The 27,929-nt window shown below is 39.6% G+C and overlaps 1 protein-coding gene across 5 annotated transcripts in view; it reads right to left on the reverse strand.

The window, feature by feature from the left end:
- Nucleotides 1-27,929, reverse strand: part of VPS13C (vacuolar protein sorting 13 homolog C) — a 106,753-nt gene that overhangs the window by 35,186 nt on the left and 43,638 nt on the right. For 4 of the 5 annotated variants that reach the window (XM_081838582.1, XM_081838581.1, XM_081838579.1 and 1 more), the window contains 31 exons: nt 27,680-27,809; nt 27,394-27,472; nt 26,716-26,858; nt 25,318-25,471; nt 23,638-23,714; nt 23,460-23,519; nt 22,516-22,669; nt 22,311-22,427; nt 21,957-22,060; nt 20,944-21,111; nt 20,055-20,359; nt 19,795-19,942; nt 18,734-18,833; nt 17,755-17,891; nt 16,992-17,148; nt 15,595-15,674; nt 14,978-15,037; nt 14,128-14,284; nt 12,558-12,674; nt 11,809-11,912; nt 10,838-11,005; nt 10,101-10,405; nt 8,379-8,523; nt 7,573-7,729; nt 7,258-7,382; nt 5,777-5,946; nt 5,060-5,298; nt 3,493-3,722; nt 2,911-3,003; nt 889-1,254; nt 568-657 (listed from right to left, as the gene is read on the reverse strand). In XM_081838582.1, coding sequence (XP_081694708.1) covers nt 568-657; nt 889-1,254; nt 2,911-3,003; nt 3,493-3,722; nt 5,060-5,298; nt 5,777-5,946; nt 7,258-7,382; nt 7,573-7,729; nt 8,379-8,523; nt 10,101-10,405; nt 10,838-11,005; nt 11,809-11,912; nt 12,558-12,674; nt 14,128-14,284; nt 14,978-15,037; nt 15,595-15,674; nt 16,992-17,148; nt 17,755-17,891; nt 18,734-18,833; nt 19,795-19,942; nt 20,055-20,359; nt 20,944-21,111; nt 21,957-22,060; nt 22,311-22,427; nt 22,516-22,669; nt 23,460-23,519; nt 23,638-23,714; nt 25,318-25,471; nt 26,716-26,858; nt 27,394-27,472; nt 27,680-27,809 — 4,639 coding nt within the window. The remainder of the gene's footprint in view (nt 1-567; nt 658-888; nt 1,255-2,910; nt 3,004-3,492; nt 3,723-5,059; nt 5,299-5,776; nt 5,947-7,257; nt 7,383-7,572; nt 7,730-8,378; nt 8,524-10,100; nt 10,406-10,837; nt 11,006-11,808; nt 11,913-12,557; nt 12,675-14,127; nt 14,285-14,977; nt 15,038-15,594; nt 15,675-16,991; nt 17,149-17,754; nt 17,892-18,733; nt 18,834-19,794; nt 19,943-20,054; nt 20,360-20,943; nt 21,112-21,956; nt 22,061-22,310; nt 22,428-22,515; nt 22,670-23,459; nt 23,520-23,637; nt 23,715-25,317; nt 25,472-26,715; nt 26,859-27,393; nt 27,473-27,679; nt 27,810-27,929) is intronic. The other variant, XM_081838580.1, reaches the window with a different exon arrangement.

The raw sequence follows: 27,929 nt of genomic DNA on the forward strand, positions 1-27,929 counted from the left end.
TGGCAAACATGGAATTAAATTTCAAATTAATTTTTAGAAACTTCTCATTCAACAGCTGCTTATAAACAGTCCATGTTTCAGAATCTAAACATGGAGTACAGAAGGGTATATATTCAACAGAGCATTTGAATAATCAGAGAAAGTTGAACTAAATATTTTTTTAACTTGAAATATGATAGTTTAATAATTTGTGCAATGTAAGATTTTAATTATCTTTTGGTGTGTGCTACTGCCATTTACGCTGTAAGAAGCCCTGAAAGCCTGTTGGGTTGTGTGGCTGATTAGAATTTGAAGCAAAGACAGAATGAGACTATGGAAAAGCAACTGCTAGCATCCCTAAATGAAGCCTTCCACCAACCTACCAGGGACTGATAGGAGTTGTAGTCCAAAACATCTGGAGGGCCCCTAATTGGAGGAAGGTTACCAAAAATTCATGGCAAAATACACTTCGCTTTTCAGCTGGCAAAAAAAATGTAATATCTAGACAGGAATAACAGTTAGAATTTTCATTAATTAATGAAAATGGTGTTTATATTTATATATCTATATTTATAAAAGGTTGCTTACTTCTAACTTTAAGTCCCATTGACGTCTTTCATTATCAACTCGCTCAATAAGCGGTTCCCAAACTGCATTTGTTTCATTGTAATAGTGAACCTGGGATACAATATTGAGAACATAAGAGCTAAAATCATTTAACATCAGGCTTCATTTCAATCTACCACACCTAAGTTGAGCATAATAAAAACTTAAGAAACGAAATTCTACATGCACATGGAACAAGTACCTAAAAATAATTTACAGATGTAACTCAAATTATCATTAGACCCAGCAACGGCAGACCATGCCTGAAATATAAAGCATCAATCACTTCTTATATTTACATACCTCCAGTGTCATGTCAGCTGTGGCCGCCATGAGAGAAGACCAGTTTTTCACTGATCCTGAAAATGTTGATTCTGCTAACAGTAAGGGAACAGTGGAATGCCCCAAACCACACTCCAGAGTGATCTGAACAGCTTTCACCTCAACAACCAGGTTCTCCTTCTTCACACACTGCTCGTTAGCACTGAATGTTTCGGTTGCTTCTGTGGCCATGTCAACACCAAGAAACCAATAGTGACACTGGTCAACAGACTTGATACCCCAGAGGTCCACTGTATTGCAAGCAGTCTCACCAGATCCTTCATCCTTCAGGTTTGATTTCATGGCAGCCATGATTGTAATTACAGTATTGAGAATTATTGGTGAAATCTTTAAAAGGGAAAAAAAGCTGAATTAACAAGTTTCAGTGTTTTATATGCACAACATGTAACAATGTGTGTTTTATGGCACCACAGTGGTGTTCAGTAAAACATCTACCTTGTGCAAGGAAAGGACTTTTAAATGGAACACTGGCCATTTCCCCTAAAGGGGCCTTCTCTGGCAAAATATGTGAGGCACACAGTGGGTTTGTCACTTCTCAAGTTTAGTCCATGCAGGAAACTTACAATTTACTTTGCAGGCACCTCCTCTCTTGCCAGTCTTTAGTCTTCATTCATGGCAGAGGACCCAGCTCCTTAAGAAGTCCAAAGGGTGTCCTCGCTTTTATAGCCACTGAACTCTGCTGCCCTTCTTCCCTATCCTGCTCTATTCCAGGGTTAGTTTCCTGAACAAGAACAGGCACCACAGCCACAGTCTCTGGTGGTGGTGAAAATGACTGAGAAGAGAAAGAGTCTCTTGGTGTACACTGTACAATGCTCTCTTAGCAGCATTAACCAGATGAGGAGTCTGAAATTTAAAAGTGTTGCTGTTCTGGTCTACGTTTGGCATTTTTGCTTTTCTTCTTTTTGTCTTTTTGGTTTTCTTGTGGGAGGGGACTCCAAGGAGGTGGTGGAATTGTGCTTTGTACTTCCATCCTGATGCCTTGGCTAAATAGCCCATTAAGGCTTATTGTATTCTAGTAATAATGCATTTTTCCAGTTGTTCCTGTGGAAAATTGTGGGGCAAGCTGCTGGTCTAGGTAGAAGCACATATTTAGGAATGGACTATAAAGATGCACACTCATGCTGTCCTGCGAGGGCCCCTGGCAGCTGGTCTCAGCATTGTTGCTCATGTCCCACAATGAGAAAGATCTTTCCGCCAAACACAGGAGTAGAGTCAGGGGAGAGAGAACAACTCTGTCCCTCTTTCATTTGGACCCCCTGAGGATGAACCACTTGGTGAATGTATTTATTTTAGAGCATTTTAACCCATTTAAATTTTATAATTTAATAATTTTATAAAAAACAATCTAAATGGTGCAATATAAAATAATAATAATAATAATAATAATAATAATAATAATAATAATAATAATAATAATAATTTATTATTTATACCCCACCCATCTGGCTGGCGGCTTCTAACAGAATATGAAAATACTATAGTCAATTAAACATTAAAAGCTTCCCTAAACAGGGCTGCCTTCAGATGCCTTCTAAAAGTCTGGTTATTGTTTTTCTCTTTGACATCTGGTGGGAGGGCGTTCCACAGGGCGGGTGCCACTACCAAGAAGACCCTCTGCCTGATTCCCTGTAACTTGGCTTCTTGCAGCAAGGGAACTGCCAGAACTCAGCATACAACAACAACAACAACAACACTAATAATAACAGTAACAGATAAAATAGAGGATCAGAATAGAATATATATATATGGTCTAAGTTCAGTAACCAAGTTCAGTGGAAAGGCTGGCATCTAAAACAAATAATAAAGGGACCATCCCATATTACTGAGGGAAGGGTGTTGTAAAGTGCAAGGGTGGCATCAGAAAAAGGCACACTACAGAGTCACCACAAAACAGCACTCTAAAAGGTGACATGTATTTTAAACCAGTGCTAGGCCTTTCTGGAAATACAGGGCGAAATTGTCATTACAATACCATTTACTAACCTTTACAATAAATTCTTCTACTATCACTGTCACACTCTGCATTTCTGAAGTACGCATCACAGCTTCCATAGTCAGACAGCAAGGTTGTACAATCTTAGAGAATACAAGCATACTGTTAGAAATGCCCTCAAACTTAAAACAGCATGAAAGTTATTTGATTTCATTCTAATCAAGATAAACATTAATGCTTTGCTGAAGTATCCTATTTTGCAATAAGAGGGAGAGAGTACTGAGAGGAAATCAGTAACTAAAAAGTATACTCTCCCACAAGGAGAATAGGAACTGGGTAATAAAGCAACAATGCATTAGTATAAGCACAACTGTGATGAACAGGGAGCAATAAGGAGCAAGCATGTTTACTGAATGGAACTAAATGCCAGGAAAACCATATGTAAAGGTCTCAGCCATCCAGAAGGTTATTCCCAGATAATACAGCACTATATTCAATTGTGTAGAAGCAGCTTTTTCATTCCAGAACCAGCCAGTTGCAGAAATGCAATGCCTCAGAAGTGCTACACAGCTTGTGAGTGAAAGGAGTTATTCTCTCCAGCTATAAAAGATAAACTACAGCACAGAACTTACTGTTGTAATATTCTTCTCTTCTTTCTTTCGGAGGAAAGGGCAGGCCAGCACTTTCAAGTCATGCACTTGAGCATTCATACACTGATCAAGAGGGCTAGTGGACAAACTGAAATCACATTGGAATGAAGCTACTAAGGCAGGAGCATCAGCCTTTGTTAAGTTGGCAACAAACACAATTTCTGGTTCTATGATCCGTGTCAATACTGTCATGTTGGGCTGTGGTGATCCATCTAGAAAAGTTTAAAATTTAGTTCAGTCTTGATTTAGCAGCCAGTCACCACAACAGAATGAAAAATATACCTCCACGGCACCACCATAAAATACAATTTTTACAATAGCGTACTTCAGAAAATTTGCCCTAGTAGTTGCATCGAGGTTGCATAAATGTGACTGTACTGTTGGCAATATTGTGCTCCTTGCTACTAATACAAATTTTACTTCACAATTTAAACATCCGGACAAGTCATTTTTCTCTGATTTCATAATAGAAAAGTCTAGTGTTTCCGCTGTATGTGACATATGCATTTTCTGTTGATAGGGGATCCACTTATATAGGTATACCGATGCAGGAAAACATAATAGAAATACTTGCATGATTCACCCATCTACTTTTCAAAAAGTTGTCTGATTATTTTGGTTAGGTTGAACTAAACCAAGCACTGATTCACTACCCAAAGAAAAAAAAATGCCAGCAATGTTATCTCCAAACAATGGAAAACAAAATAAATGGTTTGTTCACTGCAGTGCTCATAAAAGATACCTAAGACCAAATGACATTTGGTGGTGAACAGGGACACAGTTGACAAGGAACTCTTTTTTGCTTGCTTGCTTCAGAAAGATAGGAATATACTTCTCTAAATTTAAACTAAATATAATGGGTGGATAAAAGGCAAAGGTAAAGGACCCCTGGACAGTTAAGTCCAGTCAAACTTGACTATGGGGTGTGGTGCTCATCTCACTTCAGGTCAAGGGAGCTGGTGTTTGTCCACAGACAGCTTTCCAGGTCATGTGGCCAGTAGAACTAAACCACTTCTGGGGCAACAGGACACCATGATGTAAACAAGAACACATGGAAACACCGTTTCCCTTCCCGCCGCAGTGGTATCTATTTAGCTACTCACATTGGTATGCTTTCAAGCTGCTAGGTTGGCAGGAGCCGGGACGAAGCAACGGAAGCTCACCCCGCTGCATGGATGCAAACCACCAACCTTCCAGTCAGCAAGTCCAAGAGTCTCAGCGGTTTGGACCACAGCGCCACCCGCTCCATATTGGGTAGGATACAAAAGTTGTGGGAGCAGAAGACTGCCCAGACAAAGCTATTCCTCTCCACTATAGCCCACTGAAAACAACCCTGTCACACAAACTGTTTAGTTTCCCAGAAACATTGTTGAAAAGTGCCAATATTTCAGATTAGTTTTTACTACCTTAATACACATTCACACCCTGTTTAAAATTTTAACTGACATCAGTGGGCTTAAGCATGCTCAACTCTGCACGAGTATTCATTGTTTTGGTTTTATTGTTTCAGATGTGGAACTATGTCAACTGAGAGAGTTCTTTTACTGACCTTTATCTGGTTTAGGTTTGCCATGAGTGGTATATTTTAACTGAATCTGGGTAGATCCTTCCATTGACGCTGTTGGCATTGATTTAACAAAGAAATCTGCTACCGTCAATAGAAACTCCACACTGGCACACAAATACAGTTTGTCCAAGACAGATATGATTTCGCTCCCATTTTTATCTTGCTTGTAGTTGAGGTCAATCATGACACTATCATCTGTGCCATCTTTCTTATCTATCATTCTGAAAAATAAACAAATAATAAAGCCAGAAAACAAGCTGAAGAACTGCTTTCCTGAAAGGATTTATAGTTTAGTAGGCTTCCTTGGGAGGAAGGGCAGGGTATGAATTCAACCAATAATAGTATTTTTCATCCAATTGCAACAAAAGATGATGCTACTTATAACGTGACTGCATTGTAACTGAAGCCAATTGTCAGTTTTCAGCATTTTCCTAGTTTGAATACAGCTTTCTTTGTTCACCCAGGGCCACCTAGCCCAGTCATTAGCCAAAAGGAACACTACACTAAAGGGAGTTTTCTTTCTCCGCCCACCCACCAACATTCCCAGAGAGAACTCAGCTACCACTTCCCTTCCCTTGCATCGTGGCTCTTAAATAAGCTATAAAGCCTAAAACAGAGTTTGCACTTTATTTCATGTGCAACACCAAGTTACTTACTACAGGAGCTCTAGAAATATTAATAATGACATCAGAGTCTAACCTTGAGGTTGCTTTCTGAATCCCTTCTCTGAGATCATCCAATGTACATGTTTTCAACTTAGTATTAATATCCATAGAACCATTTGAAAATATCTGTCCTGATGATGTCATAAGATGCAGTCTGAGTTCTCCAAGACACAAGCTGTTATCGTGAAGTGAAAGCTGAGATTTCTACAATACATATAAATAACCAAGGTAAAAGAATTATATGCAGAACCTAGAAGACTGAAAGTGCATACTTTTACAATCTACTTGAGGACAGAAGCACATGAGGACACAATTGTTATTAATGCTTTAATAATTTAAATGTTCGCAAAGGAGAAAAAAATCTATATGAAGATTTTAATATTTCAAAGCTTGCCACAAATGGAGGACACTAAAATGAGATAGGCAAACTAGATTAAGTGTGCTGGGTATATCATTCCCTCTACTGCTGATATTCAGGATGAGTAGTGTAGCCAAAACACCACCACCTGCTCACAAGAGAAGTATCATCAGGCTTGGTGGAGCCCAGAGGCTTGCAGAAGTACAAAAATGGTGGGGGGAACACAAAAGAAGGCCAACTTCCCCCCTACCCCCAAAGGCTAACAAATTGTGCATGCTTACAACATATGCCTGCTTCACCCAGGTATGATGTGATGAAAAAGAGGGGTCAGAACCAGGGTTTCTGTGGCAGACTTTGTAAAGCCATTATGCAAGATCTTAGCTGAGAGTGCTGGGAGAAGGACTCAAAGTGAAGAATGATGTTATGGGGAGGTAAAGAAACAGTCCAAGGGCTCGTCTAGACTTCCTTTTGCGCTGCACTTTCCAGGCATAGATCTTCACTTTAAAGCTCAGTGTTCGAGCAGTTTTGTTCTCTGTTGTGGTGCTTTCCCCGGGAAAACTCATGTTTTACAGCTGAATCGGGGCAAACTGCAATCCGCAGAAACCTCAATTGCCATTTGCTCCAATTTAGCAGCAAAATGTGGGTATTCCCAGGAAAAGCAGCAGGGCCAAAAAAGAACCACTTGGACACAGAGATTTAAAGTCTGAATCTGTGCCTAGAAACACGGCACAAAAGGAAGTCTGGATGAGCCTACAGAGGCTGAGGATGGAGGAGACTGGAGCAAGAAGTGTCACTGAAAGCAGAAATGCAGCAGAGGAAAGGGGCGGACAAATGAGTGAAATTAAAAGACAATGAGGAAGAGAGGAGAAGAATCTGTGAAGCTGGGCAGGGAATGGAGCTGGAGAGGAGCAGAACTGACAGCAAAGAGGAGACAAATGGAAGGGAATGGGCAGAGAGGAAGGAGGAGGACACTGTGGGAAGGGAAGTAAGAGGCATCAAAACATGGGATTGTATTTAACACCGAGCTCATTAATTATGGTAGACAATATGTTAACTTATAATGTTCTTTTTCTTTAAACGGTATGATTTTATCCAACATTATCTTAATTCATATTTACTCCAAAGGAAAATATTTTTCATGTTGAGGTGAAACAAACCTGCTCAACATCAGAATTGTAGAGAACAATGGAAAGCGATTCAAAATTGAATTCAAACTTAAGGGTCACACTCTCCTTAGGCTGTGTTTCATGAAGATCTCCTTCTCCCAAAGTGATAAGACTACCTGAAACATTTTAGAGATAAAAAGTAACACTTGAATCTGCAGCATTTTGGAGATCAATGCATATCAACTGTGCTAAGATTTAAAAACTAGCTGCCAACTCTTCTTTGATCCCATAAACAAAATACCTTGCTTAAGACCAAATACAGTATCTTATCGTAATTACTATAATCAACTTAGCTCAACTTATCACCTTCATGGAGATCAGCATCAGTTGGGCTTTTGCTTTGTTTGAGCATCTGAGCTTCTGGTAATGTTGACTGTATAACCCTGCTAGGCGCAGCAGCTTCACCAAGATTTTCCAGCAAAATTTTCATGAGCAGGGTCAAATCATCTTGGCTGAGAGAGATCTGTAAATAAATCAAACCATTTTCCCCCTCAATAAAGCCACTTTTAAAAAGCTTTGTATTTAAAAAATACCTTGCAACTCCCATTTTCAATCAACACCTGTCTTGGACTCAGGATTGCACTGTAGTTTCTTGAAGTTGAGCATTACACTCTCCAACTGTCAGGTAACAGAATTGGGGGACTTTACTCATGCATAGTGCCCCCACAGCCTATTATAATAAAAAATGCAAGCAGTCCTTGCTCTCCGTAATGTTAGTCACATGAACAATGTTATGAAAGTAAAAACCAATATAATATCCAGTAGAAAATCCTGGAATCCCAGCAACCATGAAAATTCTGTTTGGTTGAATCAGTTATCACCTACTTCATATTGTAAATATTTGCCCATGCAAAAACATGTCAAAGAACAGCCAGGAATACTTCTATGTTTAGCAAACAGTATTATGTCAAACATCCTTCACTGTTAAGTAGAGATAAACCTAGCTACCAGAACAAATTATTGGGCTCAGTAAACTTTTGTCATGGCAAAAGCAGCAAGTGATTAGGTCAATAACTATTAAGTCCTGAGTTATAATTATTATCTCAAAATATTTGCAATAGGTTTAATCTCCATCTAGAACATGGAATTATCAAGACTTCCCATGGCCTTACCTGCATGGGCTTCAAGTCTCCTTTAACTGTAATCCCTGGGATCTGTAGGTACCAAGCTGCTGCTAAATTCCTCTGTACTGACAACAACAGATTTACTGGCTGCAAAATTTCAATATCTGGCTGAGAACCACTGCCTATTGTGGTCCTACAAAACAAAGGTTGAAACGTTAGGGCACACAAGATATCTGCAGTCTCTCCATCCATTGCTGAAACAGAACACATGGATTATTTGGTCAGCTCTATGAACTATCACCTTGTGTGCTAAAAGCAGCCCTTGTCTGTGACTGTTTCTAGTCAAGAACAAGAACCACCTGGCCATCTGTCAGGGTTTCTTTAGTTGTGATTCCTGCATTGCAGGGGTTTGGACTAGATGACAGTTGGATTCCCTTCCAATTTTACAATTATTAGAAATGAAGATTCCATTATACTGAATGAAGCCTTCGCCCCATCAAGTATAGTACCATATACTCTTGACTAGCAGCAATTATCCAAGTTTAACTCAGGCAGTATTTCCCCAGCCCTGAAACAACACTTCAAATGCAGAAGCCAGAATGGGTGGGGAACCTGTAGGGCTCCAGAGTCTACTGGAATTCAACACTCCTTCATCCCTGACCATTAGAAGAGACTAATGGAAGTTGGAGTCTAATAGTATCTGGAAGGCCACATGTTCCCAACTCTTGATGGGAATGTATCTCCACAGTGGAGCATCTGTTTCCTCTTCAAGGTCTGTTAATGTGCAACTGTGCCAGCTTTACGTTACGGAGAAACCATGCATCTACAGGTATATGAAACAAGTCGTATCACTTGCATCAAATATCACGCACACTTAAATCAAATTTCTCTCTCTCTATCTCTAATGTTAAAGTCACACCAGGAAGATTTCAGCAAAACCACAGTCCAATTAACCACCACAGTTGATTACTTCCAAGTTGGAGGGTGGTTTGTCTGACCAGTTGGGTGATGCTCAACCTGCTTTGGGTTGGGTTGCCCTCCTCCTGTAGGGACAGGCTTGCAGAGTGGAGGTGCTCTTAGATCTAGCACTATGGCTCAGATGGCCTTGGTGGTAAAGAATGCCTTTTATCAGTTTGACTGATCTATCAACTATGACCCTATCTGGACAAAGATAGCCTTGTGGCATGTTATCCATGCTCTAGTACCGGTAATTGTATTATTAGATTATTGCAGTGCATTACACTTGGGGCTGTACTTGAAAACTCTGTGGATACTACAATTGGTCCAGAACGATGGTCAGATTATTAAGGAAGATAGATAAATATAATCACATTATGCGAGTGATTTGTCATCTTCGATGGCTTCCAATCTATTTTCAGGCCCAATTTAAAGGGTTACTTTTTATCTTTAAAACCCTAAATGTAGCAATCTTCGCTTCTGACCCATCCCCTTGTCAGAGTGAGCAAACACTGCTCTTCAGTCACCTTGAGCTGCAACCTTCTTTAGCTAAGGGGATGAAGGAAGCTCTACCTCTTACAGCACAGTAGTGACATTCCCCAGTTCTACACATCCACAGCAGCTGACTCACTGCCCAAGATCCCTACTGACTTTATCCTTGAAAACATTATCATATGGAAATATTTTCTCATTAGATGTATTGTCAACTCACAGCCCACCAGGAGAAACTATTGTTGGCATTTACACAATTGATATCCTACGATCAAGAGTTAATCTTGAGTTAAATAGGGGGCAGGGGCAGAATATTCATACCTTGATATCTTTAAATGTGTTAGTTGTATATCCATTTTGTCAATCACTGGAGGATTAGAAGACTCTTCTCCAGGAACCAGGCTAAATTCATTCTCAACTCTGATTAAGCCAAGATCTGCCACCAATACATTGTGAGAGATGGATGACTGAGGAATTACTATAACTGGAGCTTTGAGGTTGATGTCCATTGAAAGTCGGAAGCTCTTTTTAGCAAAATCCTTCACACTCAAAGCAGCCATTTCAGCAGCTTGAACTGTGGCAGCACTCAGGGCATCTTTTGCAGTTTGGAAGTGATTTAGGAAGTTCTGTGAAAAGGTATAATTATGAAGCACAATAGCTAGTTTATAATGCTAACAGCAACTGAATAAACAAAGATAAGAAGAGACACATCAACTCAGGATGTGGACAGCACAACCAATAGGGTGTTGCAAACAGAACTGTGGTGAAAATTGTTGAAAGTAATAACCTGTTCCCTATTTCCTTTTTTTTTATGGCCAAGGATTAATGTGACTTGAATCAAAACAGCAAGTCTGAATTCAGACTCCAGATTTTGTCACAGTCATGACATCATCATCATCACTATGATCCAATGGAAAAAGCAGGACTAGGAACAACCATCATGCTGGGATACAAAAGAGTGGTGCAAATTCTGCACACCTGGGAGTTCGTTTTGGAAGTATCATTAAAAAAAACTTTAAAATTAAAATGCAATAATGAAAAATAAGTTCATCTCTTACCAGTAGTGACATGAAGAATTTATGCAGATAAACGATTTGAATGCAGCCCACTTTCAGTGACATTTTACCATCTACCTTGGACATATCTGTATAGGCTTCTTCTTCTGTAGCATCTGGATAAAGTGACATTGCAAACCGAAAGACTTCATCTCCCACTATTGAGACAGTCTGCAAAGATAATATTCATTCAGCACAATCATGTTCTTGTAGATTTCTATAGGAACATTTTACACCTTTCTCAGTGTTTATTTTTCAAGAATTTTTTTCCATCCAATTAGCACAACAGCTACATTTTTTAAAAAACATGCATTTATCCCCGATGGAGTTTCAAGCAACATTATGAAAGAAAAATAGCAAGTCCCTAAATCCATGGGTATAATAAGGACTCTGTCTGATTAAGCCAAATTTATTAATGTACCTCTTTTCTCTGCACTTGCTGCATTCAAACTGTGTTCACAACAGATACAATAATGTTCACTACATTATTCATAATGTACACCACACATGGATTATTGAATGAAAGCAATCATAGGCATATTACAACTATTTGTTTAACCAGAGAAAGAATCAAGCACCAGTTTTTAAAATTAGCATACAGTAGAGGGCATATTCCTAGTTTAAGCAAGGTATGTCATGCTAAAAGCACAGTTTTGTCACTAAAGTTCACATTTTAAAGCAAACTGTGCTGCTCTTCAGTTTGTCAGAGATTGGAGAAAACTCCCATCATCTTCTGTTTCTTCCATGCTCAATGCTTTGCTTCCTCACCACCCAGCAAAAGAAGCATTCCATACTGCCTCAAAATGCATACCCTTTTGACTTTTTCGGCCCTCATTCCATTTACCAGCACAGTTTCTAAAACTGGCAGGCGTAAGGCAAGACCAAGTCTGAAAATCTGTTCCTATCAATTTTCTTGAACCTTCCTGTGAAGCACACATGACTCCCAGCTTAACAACTTCACTTCTCATATTCACCTTTTTATGAACTGTGTTAGGATCAACATTTGTTATTATGAAGTCACGAAGCCTGGCAAACATTTCTGTCTGTTTCGTCATTGTAAAAACGGAGGCTTCCATACCTGGCAGAAAAAACAAACAAAGGAAAATGTTCAGCTTTCAGTTCAAAACAGTAGTGGGATAAAAGAGGATTTCTTAAAGAGTGGTTAGTTATTCATATCAGTATTATGGAATAACTAAATCCTATGGCAGTGATATAGCGGTGTGGATCTGCTCTGAGGCTGGATAGGAAGATGATGGAGGCCACTCTGCACTTGCTACAGAAGACCAGGATCTAAATACATCAAAGAAAGAGAGTCCAGAGCTTGCTTCCATGCTATGGGCACAAGAACTTAGTAAGAGCTCTGATGGACCTGGCCAGTGGCCCATCTTGTTCTCACAGTGGCCAATCAGATGCCTGTGGGAAACCTTCCAATAGGACCTGAGCACAACAGCACTCCTGCCCCCTCCCTTTGGCTTCCAGCAACTGGTATTCAGAAGCGCATATATATATATATATATATATATATATATATATATATATATATATATATAGAACTCAACGGGTAAAAAAAAACCTATTAAACAAACTGTTAGTTGCCCTACATTTAATTAAGGGTATATTTCTATGATTCACACACATCTTCATATGCTCAAAATGGATAATATTTTACAAAAAAATAATAATAAAATGTCTATGCAATTTCAAATTACAGAAATTCATTTACCTTGTATTCGGATATCAGCAATGTCACCTTTCTGATCACAGACTAAAATGTTGAAGGCACTCAGTTTGGCAGTGAGCTTCAGGTCAAACCCACCATCGTGGGTCACAAGAGCAGAAACTGCACCACAGAAAGACACATTAAACAACAACTATTAAACAATAGTTTTCCAGTTCAGATGTTAATGGGAAACTGGTTTTAAGGAATGCCTCCCTGCATATGAACTGACCTGGACTGTGCAATAATCATCTGAGGCCCTTCTTCATGGATCCCCTACATGAGAGGTCTGGAGGGTGGGGATACAAGAATGGGCCTTTTCTGCAGTGGCTCCTCATTTGTGAAATGCTCTCCCTATGGAGCATGGGTAGGCAAACTAAGGCCCAGGGGCCGGATCCGGCCCAATTGCCTTCTAAATCCAGCCCACGGATGGTCCGGGAATCAGCGTGTTTTTACATGAGTAGAATGTGTCCTTTTATTTAAAATGCATCTCTGGGTTATTTGTGGGGCATAGGAATTTGTTCTCTTTTTTTCTCCCCAAAATATAGTCCAGCCCCAAAGGATGCGCTAAAGGGGCAATCTGGGGCTGGCAAACCATTTTCATGGGAGAAGTGACAGGCAGTATTTGGCATGCTTAATCATGGCCGTCTTTAGCATATGTGGCGCCGGGGTGCAAAGATCTGCCCAGCGCCCCCAAATCACCATTTTTCTCCATGTAATAAATGAGGTCGTCCTATACACAGGTAGTGGGGGGGGGCTGTGCACTGCCAGCCATCTGTTTGGGGGGCACACAACTCTCCCCCATGCTGCTGCGGGAGGAGAGCAATCCCCGCAGAGGCTTGGGGGGGGGGGAGCTGCGTGCCCACCAACCATCTGGTGCCTACCAGAATTTGGCATCGGAGTGCCCAGCACCCCTTGCATCCCCGGGTAAAAATGGCCCTGTGCTTTAACCCTTTTCATCGCTGCTTCCCTCCTACAACCCCAATTTGGAACCATTCTCCACCTACACACCCTTATCAATGAAGTCTCAGGAGCCCCAGCAAAGTGAAAATTACTTATTTATTAAATGTCTATACCGCCCTTCATCTGAGGATCAGAGGGCTGTTTACAATATAAAAACACAAAAACATGTAACATAGTAACAAACAAAAACAATGAACTCCTCCATACACAGTTTAAAATGCCATAGATTGTTTAATTAACCAAAGGTCCGGAAAAAGAGGAATGTTTGTGCCTGGCACTGAAAGATATGTAATGAAGGTGCCATGTGAGCCTCCCTGGCATAAAAGTAGCCAAGGGGAACAGCTGCTGCAGAGGAAGAGTTCTGTCTGTTTCCCTCTCCCTACAATCTCTCACACACTTAGCTTTCTTCCTCATGCAATGCTGTGGCTTGTTCTTTTGGTCTCCTTCATAGCATTAATGCCCATTTTTACTCTTCTTTTGTCCCCTCCTCATATTATGTCTTATGCTAAATCAAATAAAGCACTTGACAAAATGTAAAGTAGTATATAAATTAACACAGCACTACCATCCTTGGTTATCAAGAAGGATATAGCGATATGCTACATCACAATACCTGGTTTTGCAAGAACAGTTTTGGGCTCCTCTGAAAGCAGCTTTCGATCAGTTCTCTTATCAGCAGGTGTAAGTTCGCTTGTGGCATATGTGAAAAAATTCATGATTGACAGCAAGGCTTCGGTGTGTAGCAACATGTCCAATGAAGAAAAGGAGACCTAAGAAAGAGAAGGTATGTCACAGAGGATCACTGGCATCTTGCCTTAGAGCAAGGCATTGGATGTCTGATTATTTTATAAAAAAAAACTGCCCTTTAGCTTATGTATAATCAATTGAACTCATGTCATTTTAATTTGTATATTGTGATTATGTTGTCATTTGTTTATTACTTTGTTAAGAACTTAAGAACAGCCTTGCCAGAGCAGACCAAAAGCCCCCCTAGCCCAGCATCCTGTTTTCTTAGTGGCCAAACAGATGGCCACGGGAAGCCCACAAGTGAGATATGAGCCAAGGAGCATTCTCAAGCAAGTGGTATTCAGAGGCATAGGACCTCCAACGCTGGAGGTAACAGACTCTCCATGTCTTGATAGCCTTATCCCCTGTGAATCTGTCCATTCCCCTTTTAAGGCTGTCCAACCAAGTTGGCAGCCATCACTACATTATATTGTAGCAAAATCATATTGTTTAAGTCACATTGTATATTGCCCTGAGATAAACATTATAAACCATGGTATATGGATATCATAAATAAAATTTAACTTTGTTTGCATTCATTTCTCACACAAGCTTGTGAAGAGCATGTCGATCCAATAAACTTGATCCCAAAACCCTTTGACTAAGTTAACAATTGTTACAAAAAAATACACCATACTATATAGCAGCTCACTTGCCAACACTTGCCAACTACTTACATTTAGTGCTTGCTTTGTACTTTTGTAAATTGTTTCAAAATGTGCTCCATCTGCATCAGCCTAAGAAAAGAATTGAAGCTTCAGATCATTATATAAATAGAAGCAACAGCCAGAGGGTTCCTTTGACCTAACATCTACATGTGCCTGCCCTAAAGCAGCCCCACCCTGTCCCAAAGTGTCACTCAGATGACTGAGCTGTGTTTCACAACTTCCTAGACCACAGGGCAAGAAGGGTTAAGGAAGAAAGAGTTTCTTTCATCTCAGATGAGGGCAATTAATTGCCTTCAGGGAAAATCAGATCCTTGCATATTTATTCAATCTTCATCACCTAAAGTCATTTCCCAGTCTCTGCCATCTCTCAATCTCCCCAAGCCCTCACCTGTCGCTCATACAAAAATTACACCTTGCTGAATGAGACCAGAATAGCACTGACCAACCAAATGATCAGCTAAGGGACTTAGCCTTAACACAATGTTCAATTAAGGTAACCATAACATTTAATTCCCAATTATTTCACTTTGCTGTTCCACATCACTGAGCATAAAAAGTCCTAATTTCGTTTCTTCAACACTGACTCATAAGATCCCACAATGATCTTTAGTTAAAAACAAACAAACCTTTATATATTTCATTTTTAAAAGATGCTCGCCAGATTCATCTGAAGAACTAATGATGTTCAGAGGATCTCCTTTGGAATCTGTGGGTAAAGTAAGAAGCATGTTTACAGAGCTCTGATTCATTTAGAATTCATTTTGCACAGTAAAGTAATCAATGCAATCAATGTGTTAATGTTTCAATGATACATTGTTTTTTGAAGAAATGGTGTATATCAGCAGAGGGGAACCCCTGGCCTGTGGGCCTAATTAGGTCCACCAGGCAGTTCTGGTGAAGCCAAGCCCACCCGCCCTACAATGGACATCATTTCTGACAACAGTGGTAGGGCAAGCAAATATTAGGCTGGGCCAAAAAGGGGGTTCCGACTGCAAAGGCCCAACAATCAGCTGAATGTCAGGGCTTGCATAGCACCATGAATGGCTCTTTGCAAGCCCCTCTGATGCCTTGACTATCTGAACATTGGGGCTTGCAGTTTGCATGCCCTGACAATCAGCTGGTCATGAATGTAGGTGATAGGCAAGTGGGTGGACCTGTGAGTGGCCCTGCCCACCTGTCAAACTTGGCTCACAGGGGGTGGGTGAAATAGGGATCTGGTCTGCCAGCTGGAATTTAAGCAACTCAGAACAAGACAAAGGACGAGTAAAGAGGTTTATTAAGTGACATGAGCTACTCTTCTACAAACAAATGTAAAAGTGCTTGTTTCCAGCATTAGAGATTCGCTTCTTGGAAGAAATTATTTCAGCAACTAATGAATTTTCATCATAGCAACTCATTCCTTTTCCTCCTCCTTATAACCAGAAAGCTGCTTTGGAAAAGTGTGTGTGTGTGTGTGTGTGTGTGTGAGTGTGATTGAGTGTGAGAGACTCCTCCTTAAATTATTTGTAGCAAGTACCAGGTTCAGCCCTTAAATTAAATATGTGACATTTAGCAGGATACACTGCAAATGAGAGGGAAGACTGGCCACGTTAGGAAAATCTGAAAAAAAAAAAATTTAAAATGTGAAAGTTCTGTGAGAAACCTCCACCCACCAACTACAATCTTACAACTGTAAGAACTACACTATTTATACATTTCTATTTTTCATCACAGGTTTTCTCAAAAACCTATAAACACACATAAACACTCAATTACAATAAACAAAAAGTTGAGTAAAACTTATGGCACAGAGGCAGCCAACGAAGGTCCTGAGAAACTACCTTTAACATTCAAAAGCAGAGGGTTCCAACTCTCCAGCTCTATGATTCTATGTAAATCATAGATGGACACAGAATCAGACATTAAAGAACACAAATTGAACTTGTAGGAAAACAATCTGTAAATTTAATATTGCCACATGAAGAACAGTTTGCACAACCTGAATTACATTATTTTGTCAAATTCTAAGTTAACCTTGACTTACCAGTGAATTCAAGGCACTTCATGTGGATTTTTTTAAGATATGCTGTAGCAGTCATGGAATGTGTTTTAATTCTGCTTTCAGTTCCAAGCTGCAACACTGTTAATATGTGCAAAGGGCAGCTTTTCTTGTCTATCTGTTTCATTAATGTTACTACAACCTAAAAGAAAAATACAGGACATTTCAAAAATTGCAACAGAATGCATTTGAAGACTCAAAAGTCAACCATATATAGTTGAAATCAACACCACTTACATGGTTTCTGCCAACACTAGTTTCCAACTCCCAAGTGAAATGAGCAGATCATCCTGAATACTGTTCAGCATTTACTATAGATACCTGCTAGTTACCCATGACTTTTGAACTCAGTGGGCTATGTTTCATTAAAACTATGATTTGAGAAGCAGCCTTGATCAAAACTTCTTTTGTTCTCAGTAACCATAGGTTAATCAAACCAAGTTTCCCTGAGTTCAGACAAACAAGGAACTGTGGTTTGTTTAAAAGCAAAAACTTTAAAACTTTTCCTTGGAGAGGGGACATGATATTAGCATGAGAAGCCAAGACTCATCACAACTCATTCATGCAATGGGAAGCTAGGCCTTAGTCTGTACCAGAAAATGAGAGAAGTGGCATATTTTACACTGCTAACAACACAAATTTGTGGGCCTATCTTAGAGGCTTTCATGTGTCAAGTAATTGTCTCTAGCACAGATGAATAAAACAAACTTCAACATTTAGGCTTAAAGAGACAAACAAGCTGTCATACCTCTTTGATTTCAAAGTTTAGCAGCATATTGGTAATATCCTCCTGCAGGACTTCTTTTGATGTGCCCAGTAAGTTATCTTCTAACATAATTTCTTTCTCAGCTACCAGTGTTTTTGTCTTTTGTTTTCCATTTCCTGCCGATACGAAAGACAGGTTAGTTCCACTTGTAAAACAGCATTTTTATGGTTATTCCTCCCAAAAAAGGAACAATGGTTCTCACCTGGAGACTGTTTCTCAGAGATATTGAACACGTGGCATTGTGAGTTTTGCTGCCCTCTTATGCTTCAAGACGGGAAACCAGGAAAGGTCTTTGCCCGCTATGCCATGCGTTCATCACCTCTGAAGAAACAGAACCCTATACTAATTCCCAAAGCCGCACTGGCTGGCATGGATTGATCCAGACAAAATTCACAAAAGGAGAACAAAGGGGGATGGGAGACCAAAACAAGCAACCTCAACGACCAAACTATTTACAAGGTTTTTAAAAAATAAACTGCTAAGATAGGAAAAGGCCACTCACTGTTCAATATAATTCATTTGAATATAGTTTTCTTAAGGGACTTCAACTACTTTCTGCATTAATTTTCACGTATGCTTTGATTACACAGCTCCCAAAAATAATAACTAAGCAGGAAGCAGTTTTCACCATCTGCTATAGTTACCAAGGGAAAGGAAAAACCAAAAATTCCTGCTCAATAGCTTAAGCAGTCCTTATTTCTCATTTTTTTTTTTTTTTTTGGCACTGCATAAATAAATCAGGCTCAAGCCCACACCTAAGAAATAAATTACTTCCAGTCCTCTTTTCGTGGTATTTTATTCAAGAGACAAGAGTATGTCTGGTGAACCTGAGAAATGCTTCTTCTCCTATGATCCTAACTTTTAAAACTAATACAAGCCTCAGCAATATGAAGCATCCCAAATGAAAATCTACAAAGGAATGGGAAAACACATACACATTTTACAATGAAGACTGACTTACCTTCAGTTTTTGCTAGTGGCTTTGTGGTTTGATCTGCTTCAGCAAGGTTCTCTGTCACTACTTTAAGCAGAACATTCAAATCCTCTTGACTTAGAATGATCTAAACAGTGGCACATAATGTCAAATTATCTGTCTCTGAATTTGAGAGCTTCTATCAAATGTTCAACTGCTGGTAAATGCCAGGGATCTTTCTTATATTGACCAGTTACAGGCAGATACTTGCTGCCTATTGCCCATCATATTGTGGGTAATAGGCAGGAAGTATCTGACAAGCCAAAGAGACCTGCAGTATTGGATTCATTCTTGCATCCACAGCAGTTTAATCATGGGGTTCCAATTCCTCAGTACAACCTGCCTTCCAGCAATGCTTCAAAGCAGAAGTCACCACAGCTATAATGCTTTCTTTCTTGCCCCCACTCTAATCATAACCTGATTAGTTACATTTTTTGAGTGGCTGACTAAAAACTTCTACTTATGATCTCTACATAAAAGTTTTCTTATGCTCTTGCTATTGTCTGTTGTATAATAAAATAATTATCCATTTTAAAAGCACCTTTATGACCAATTCAATATTTTCCTGCTCTCAATTCTTTCTCCACACAACTCTCTCTTCAACTAGAGTTGAAACTCTGGAGGCAGCACAGAATAGTGGCTGCTGCTGCTGCTGTACTACCACGCATGTCAGCTGCTAAGCAGGGAGGCTGAGCAACTCTCTCCTGCCATTCCCTGGTTTGACTCTATTTATTTATTTATTTATTTATTTATCCATCCATCCATTCATTCATTCATTCCCTAGCAGTGAGCATATACACAGCTACGTGCGAGTTGATCACACGTAACTGGGGAGACACCTATAACAAAAACTGATTTTTTAAAACATGTGGTGGTAGTACTTGGCTAAGAAAAGCAGGAGAAAGATCACATAGTTGAAGTCCTGCCACATTTTAAATGTTTTTGCATGTTTCTCTGCATCACTGCATTAGTCTTAACATTCTCTGAAGATATCTGCCATAATTAAAAGAACTATGCAAGCATGCCTTTGAAAACAAAAATTAGCTTACATTCATTGCATCTAGATGCCCTTTGATTTCCACCATTGGTATTTTGTGATACCATTCTCCAGCCAGGTTGCGATTCACAGAAAGGTTCAGATTAATAGGATGTAGAATTTGGATGTCAGTTTGAGAGAAACCTGGTTGCAGGATTGTCCTAAGTAACAACAAACAACATGACTGTTTTGGAATAACATGAAGGACCAGCCCCAAACAGCATTCTGACTATCCTAATTCAACAGCACATGGATACGAAAAGTTTAATTCACCTTGACAACTTAAGTTGAGTCAATAATACATCCATTTTATCCATGACCGGGGGGAGTGAACAGTCCTCAGCCAGCACCAAACTGAATTTGTTTTGTATCTTGATCAATCCCAGGTCTATCACTATAGCATTAGATGAAACTGAAGACTGAGGGATGAGTATAACTGGAGCCTTTAGATTAATATCCATGGAAAGACGAAAGCTCCTCTGAGCCAAACCCCTCACACTTGTGGCAGCCTTCTCTGCAGCCTGCATCGTAGCAGCACTCAAGGCTTCTTTGGCAATTTGGAAGTTGTTCAGAAAATTCTGCAAGAGGGAAAAAGCAGTGATGATTTCTTCAGTGGCACTTTCATTTTATTGAATATCCCTTGTATTAATACATCATAAACTTTCCCCTATAACAGTTGCAGCTGTTCAGGAAAGATTTCAGATTCTCAGACCCAGATCTTTACTTAAAATGTAGGTCCATCCTTCATCATGAAAGATGGCACAGCGATGACTTTAGCAAGATCAGATCATGACAAAGCAGGAGAAGAAGCTGATGGCAAAGCAACAAATTAATCCAAATCGAAATCTGACTTCCTTTCGTGCCCAGCAAGAGGCAACTAGCCTGGTAAAATGGAACTAAGAGCTTCAAATCTGTAAGAAGTTTATATAATTTCATATGGAACTTTTGCTTCTCTAGGGGACTGAATCAGGCCAAATCCAATGAATATGAGAGCCTATTTTATTTGGAAGAGGAAAGAAAACCTAAATAAATTCCCAAAAGTATATTTCCAAAACTCTCATACAATTACCAAACTGTATCATCTTGCATGGTAATGTAAAGGTTTCCTATTAATTCTATACATGGCATTATAATGCAAATTCACTTGATTGTTGGGTCTTACCAGGAGAGACATGAGGAATTTATGTAGGTATATAATCTGAATGCAGCCCACTTTGAGAGACATTATCCCATCCACTTTGGACATATCTCTGTAGGCTTCTCCCTCAGTAGCTTCTGGATACAATGCCAAATTGAAACTGAAGACTTCATCACCAACTATAGAAACAGCCTAAAATGGGAAGGGGGGGGGGCAGAAAGTACATATAGTTTTCAGTTTCTAGATCAGTGTAAACACACACAGGTATTTGAGCAGTTCAAATTATCTTAGGTGCATGTGAGTTTTATCTCCATTTCTAGGAATGAAGTTCTGAAGATTAGCATTATCTCAATGAGTAGATTTATCAGCTCAGAATGGATTTACAGGTCAGTCTATTCAGCCCATTTCAGAGACAGAATTCCCTGTATGTGATTGTCTCATAAAATATTTTCAAAGCAAGGAAGCTTTTTAGCTAACCCAATGAAGATGTCATAGCCCACCAGCCGCTGTTATTATTTATTGTTAGGTGGTTATTTATTCATTCCCCATCCTTTGCACTAGACGATGGTTATTCCTGTCTTCCCAAACATTTGAGATGCTTCAGGACATAGAAAACATCCATGGTGCCTCTTGCCTTATCAATCCTACAAAGACAATTTGTAAAACTGGCTTCCATAGGAAGAAGAAAATCTTGCTTCAGTCTCCCCCTGCCCAACAGCTTTCAGTCACAATGCAGGGCATGGAATGCTTCCTCCTCTGCAGCCAGCCTCACAAACCACATTTGCATTCATCATGTGAGCTACTAAGAAGTCAAAAGAAGTGCTCAGTTCCTTCCTAACAGCTCCCATGGGTGGACACTGATTCCTAACCAAGTAGCCATTTATTCTGCAAACCTGTCCACTGGAACCTAAGATTTTTTTTCTATCCAGTTTTGCAGTTTGTAATTCAGCTCACTGAATCTTTTTTTTAAAAAAATAGTCCTAGTGAAACACCATTATATGAATTCTATAACAACATTCAATTTTAGTATATTATACCTTTTTATGAATTGTCCTTGAATCAACATCAGTAACAATTATATCTTTCAGCCGTGCAAAGAGAATGGTTTGACTGGACTGAAGAAACAAAGATGAATCAAGACCTGAGAAAGAAGAATTGGTACATGCAATTTCAAACCTTTAAAAATTATCTTTCTTTCCAACTTCTTAAAGTTGTGCATTTATTTATTACACATTGTGAACCTTGACGACACAGTGAACCAAAAATATGAACACAAGAAATCAGCCATGAATCCTCAAAGAAATTAAATCAAGGTCTTCAGCTATATTACAAGTTTTGATACAAGTTTTGGAAACAAGTTCTTAAAAGGTCCCCCCACCCCCACCCCTTACCTTGAATCTTGATTTCAGCAATACTGTTCTTTGCATCACAAATGTTTAAATAGAAGGCATCCAATTTGGCAAACACTTTGAAATCAAACACATCCTTTTCTTTGTGTGGTTTTGTCACTGTAAGGAAGAGATTTTTTGCTGAGATGTGAGCCAATTCATTGAATATTTTCAGATAAGCTACGCTGAAATGAGAAATTCACCATACCTTTCTTCAAATTAGCCTCTTTGTTCTGTTTGCCTTCCTGTATCTGCAATGACCCTGTACTCTGACCCCTTGACGGGACAACAGCCATGAGGTAATTGAGAGACGAGAGAAGGGCCTGCGTGTGCAGCAGCAAGTTTAATGATGAAAAGGACACCTAGTTGGGGAGGGAGAAAAGTCACAGATAGTGGGAGTTTCTTATTCACATAGTGTGTGTTTACTATAATAGATTGCATTCTGTCACTTGGGGGAAAATACGGAAACCTTATATGAATAAAGAAGTCATTAATATGTTTAGGGTGTTCTTTCCAGTTAACTAGTTGGAAATATTTGGGGGAAATGCAAGCCAAACAGTAACGGCAGTACCATGAAGTACACCTTGGTTAGTGATGGGCATATGAATTACCTGTGCTAATCTCCAGTCCAGAACCCTGATTGGCCAGAAGGGTAATCCGTGGACCTCTAAAAATTAGAAGCCTTTATATGTGGAAAAATGTCTAGAAAAAGAAAGAAAGCCCTTTGGCCTTCAGTCTCATTACTTTAATTTCTTATTTGGGCACAATGTTTTGGAAAGACACACAACGCATTACCACATGAGACAGGGCAGCCTCATCTTCAGATGCAGACATATGTGGGGCATGAACAACCATGGGTCCCATCCTAATTTCAAAGTTAGCTCTAGGCAGACAGCTCATCTTAGCAAGCTAATGAAACTGTAACAGGATTTATTTTAAAAAATATATATCATAAAGCTAGGAGGAAGCAACCCAGAGGGAGAATGAGACAAAAGTGACAATATTACAAATTTAAGAAATGCAACAATCAAACTCCTATCCATACCATTTCCCTCACACCTACCCCTGCTACCAGCAAAGTGATATGCTACAGAGCAACCAAAAGAATCATGATTCAGGCCAGTACTAGATTTGGTCCTAGATGTTGCTTACCAGAACTGTTTGTTCAGTGTTATCAAAAACTGTCTGAAATCCTGGACCATTTTGATTGGCCTAAAGGAAATACCAAATGTGAAAGTTAAGAGACTAAACTAAATGCCATCTACATACACGCAGGTTCCAATTTTATATTTACTCAGCTTTAAAAAAATAGTTATTAAAAAACCCTTACCTTGATGTATTCTACTTTCAGGAGATCTAACCCGGGTTTATCTGAAGAGCTAATTAAATGAAGTTGCTGTTTTTTACCTGCAAATACAACATAGAACTTCATTTAAGAGTTATTCACAAAAATTGGCATCAGCTTTAAAATCTACACCAGGTATCGGACACAGCATTTTCTAGAACTATGGTCCAAACACCTTTAAATAGGAGTCACAAAAGACAAAGAAATTCAAATTGCAAGTAGGAAGTACGATTGGTACTTACTTGGAGTGTAGATTTATGAGGGTGTCGTGCAGGAATAAGCCACCCCAGTGCCTGCATGACACCAGGAATAAATTGCTAATCAGCCAAAGGACTGGTTATGGAGAAAAGTTTTCGCCTGGCACCTAAAGATATGTAAGATAAGGTGCTAGGCAAGCCTCCCTGGGGAGAGCATTCCACAAGCAGGGAGCCACAAAAAAGGCTCATTCTCATGCTGCCACCTTCCATACATCTTGTGCATGAGACACGCAAAGAGCCCCAGATGGTGATTACAGGGTCCAGGTCCAGGTCGGTCCATATGGGGGGGGGGGAGAGGCTATGGTCCTTGAGGTATCACGGTCCTGAGCCATTTAAGGCTTTATAGGTCACTTTGAATTGGGCCTGGAAACTAATTAGTAGCCACTGAGGTTGGGCCAGGATTGGTGCAGTATGCTCAAACTGGCTTGCCCCAGAGAGCTACCTAGCCACCAAAGTTTCCGAACCATCTTCAGAGGCAGCCCTATGTATAACGTGTTGTAGTAGACAACAGACCTTAGGCTATCCCTGTCCAGATAAGGGAGCAGCTGGGCCACCAGCCAAAGTTGACGGAAGGCACTCTGAACCACCAAGGCCACCAGAGCCTCAAGCAACAGCAAAGGATCCAGAAGTACCCCCAGTTTATGTACATGCTGGACTGAGCTTCTTTTGTTGTATCTCTTTCAGTCCATTACCGAGGCAAGACAACGGTCCAGCACATCCACTGCCAAACTTGCAGATGTAAAGCAGAAGTAGAGCTGTCATTGGCATACTGCTGACAACATACTCTGAATAATCTCACTCAGTGGTTTCATGTATATGTTAGGTAGGGAACCGCACACTGAAGGTTCTACAGGGCTGAAGGATGCTCCTCAAGTAACACTCTCTAGAAACATCCATCCAAGTAGGGCCAGAACCACTGTAAAAGCAGTACCACCCATCGCCAACTCAGACAGCTGCTCCAGAAGGACACTATGGTTCATGGTATCAAAAGCTACTGAGAGGCCGAGGAGAATTAAAAGGGGCATACTTCCCTTGTCTCTCTCCTGACAGGGTGGCCAAAGCAGTTTCTGTGCCAACACCACTGCTTAAGCCCTGACTGAAATGGATCTGGAAAATCAATTTATTCTAAAAAGTGCCTGGATCTGGTCTGCAAGTACCTGCTCAAGAACCTTGTCTTAGAAGGGGTGCAATTGGAGCCACCCCTTTTCTCCCCAACTCCTCTCATCCCAGGCACATCTTACATCCCTTAAATTAAAAAATAACGAAAACCACAAGTTTTAAGAAACCACAAGTTAAAAAGCAGCTAAAAACAATTTAAAACATTATAAGCAATTAGGACAATAATAGCAATAAATCAGTACGTTCTATCACACAAATACACACATCCTTATTTTATCTATTAAACTACCTTGAATTTCATGATAATCCAGGCTAATTTTCCTCAAATAAGATACAGCTCTCACGTGATAAGTTTTGTCAGTTGCTTCCATTCCAAGCTGCTTCACATTAAATACAAGAATTGTTTCTTCTCTCTGTAGTTGCTTAGTGAGCTCCAAAACCACCTAAGTAAAGCATCAGGATAAGTATTATATAACTTCTTTCAAACCCAGTGTTGTCCCTACCTACATTTCTTCAATACCATACAAGGGGAGAAAACAGCTACTTACAATGACAAGTGACTGGTGCCATCCTAGCAGAGGATGTACATGACAGTAGGAAGAATGCCTCTTCTAACATGGTGCGTGTAAACACCTCATTTTTAAAAAAGTAATTGGGGGGGATGTTTTTATTCATCTGCCAAGTTGATATAATAAATTCACCAAGGCTAGAATCCTAACCCTACTTTACCTGTAAGCAAGCCCCAGCCCCACTGAATTCAATAGGACTTTGAGGAGGCATGCTCAGTATTATGCTGAGTCATAGGAACATAGGAAGCTGCCTTATACCAATTCAGATCACTTGTCGATCTTGCTCAGTATTGTCTGCACGGACTGGCAGCAGCTCTCCAAGGCTTCAGGCAAGGGTTTCTCTCAGCCCTACCTGGAGATGCTGGGGATTGGATTTAGGACCTTCCACATGCAAGACAGAGCTTCATCTTTAACTGAGTGGCAATTACAGTGTTGAAAAGCATCTTTGATACTAGCCCAACAGATTAGGTTATTACAGCACTGTAAGAGACTATTCATACATTCAATGAACTGAATAAACTATTTTATTTATTTAGGAAATTTACCAATTGTTCATCATGCTACATATTCCAGGGCAGTTTAAAATAAAAAATAGAAAAACACAACCACCACAACAACAAAACTAAGATACCTAGTGGAATTGTGCTGCTTTTAGACCCACCCAGCACACTCACTATACATTTGATGCTAACCTTAAATTGTTCATATGCATTCAGAACCTATGATCAAACACTTGATAAAGTGCAGCTGATAGCTATTGACTGGGTATATGAGCAGAGCCGACTGTGTATGTGCCGATCAGGTTTAAATGATACATCAAAACAGGAGTGGGGAGGAAACAACTTTCTACCTGCTTCCCAGTTTAACTTTTTCAGTTAAGGAGAGTTACGCCCTGAAGGGAAGCCTGCAGCTGATACAGTAATTCTGCTTTAATTGATCAGGCTGTGTACCACTGCCAACTCCCCACCAATATCAGATGAAGTCAGGTTGGTTACAGCACAATGCCCATGCTCCATTTCAACAAAAGATGTCAATGCCAACTGCAGCAGCCCATTTGTTTTGGAAATATATTATGCAACTTTTATCATTTGAATATTCTTTGGGGGGGGGACACTTGCCTCCCTAATTTCAAACTTCAGTTGAAGATTTGTGAGCTCTTCCTGAACAGTCACAAGCTCAGTCTTTAGTTCCTTTCTCTTGGGGAAAGTTCTTTCTCCAGATATAATAGAGTCATCAGCATCAAAATACTCATCATCAGATTCTAAGGAACAAATGAGATTTTTTTAAAAAAAGTTATCTGAGTAGAAATAGACTACATAAAAACATTGCCCCAATGGTGGACTGATCAGCCTCAAATATATCAGTAAACAGAAACAACCTGATCACTTCTTTTATTTTTGTTACCAAGAGCTCTCTGCTTCTAACCTGTTTCATATTTTTAAGGATGTTAACTAAAAGTCCTAATACATTATCCAAGTCAAAGGAATCACCTTTTAATTATTCTGAGTATGCTCAAATTCAAAGCATGGCTCACCAAGGCTTCCCTATCTTTCTACTACATTGATAAATGTATCTTTCATTTACGTATTGTAAACCTGACTCCACAAGTTACGGCATTCATGGAAAAACTGCCATTATTCCCTTAACCTGTTAAACTGTTAGCATCTCATCATGATTTAAATCATCATGGATCATCCTGTCAGTAACAGCATGAGAGAGCCAAATTAAGAGGCAATAAGATCACTACATGTTGGTGATCTATTCAGCTACAATCAGCATCATATTTCATTTTTTACCTGATCCTACTCCTTCCAGCAATAGGGATGTGCCAAGAAAATCTTTTTGTCTATCAGCAATAGCAGGAATGGTGGATACCTAAGAAGATTGCAAGATACAGAGAATGAGCTGTGGTTCTAATTTTGTTGTTTGCATTTTTCTAAAATGCCCTCATTTTAGAAAACGCAACATTGCACCTCTCTCTATTCCGAATAAGAGTTTTTACTTGTCTTCATATCAATCACATTTTCAATCTGTAGCATGTGTTTTTGATCTCTCCCCATATGATGAATATTGTGTATTTACTTTTGCACTCGAAGCTGAAGCAGCTGGCTTCTGTGGGAGCGTAATGCTATCAATGAGTTCAAAGACACGTTTGATCTTCTGATCAGAAATCCTCAAGTGAAGCAGGGGAAGCTCTCCTGATACTTTGAACCTAAGGATATTTTTAAAAGGATGGCATTAAAAGTGTTTGATGTTACATACAAGGCATGTAACAAAACTAGACTACCAACAATCAATTTTATTAACCAACTGATACAAAAGTGAAATCTAC

The sequence above is a fragment of the Podarcis erhardii genome (genome assembly GCF_964252035.2).
Source record: "Podarcis erhardii genome assembly, chromosome: 14".
In the NCBI taxonomy this organism is placed as follows: Eukaryota; Metazoa; Chordata; class Lepidosauria; order Squamata; family Lacertidae; genus Podarcis; species Podarcis erhardii.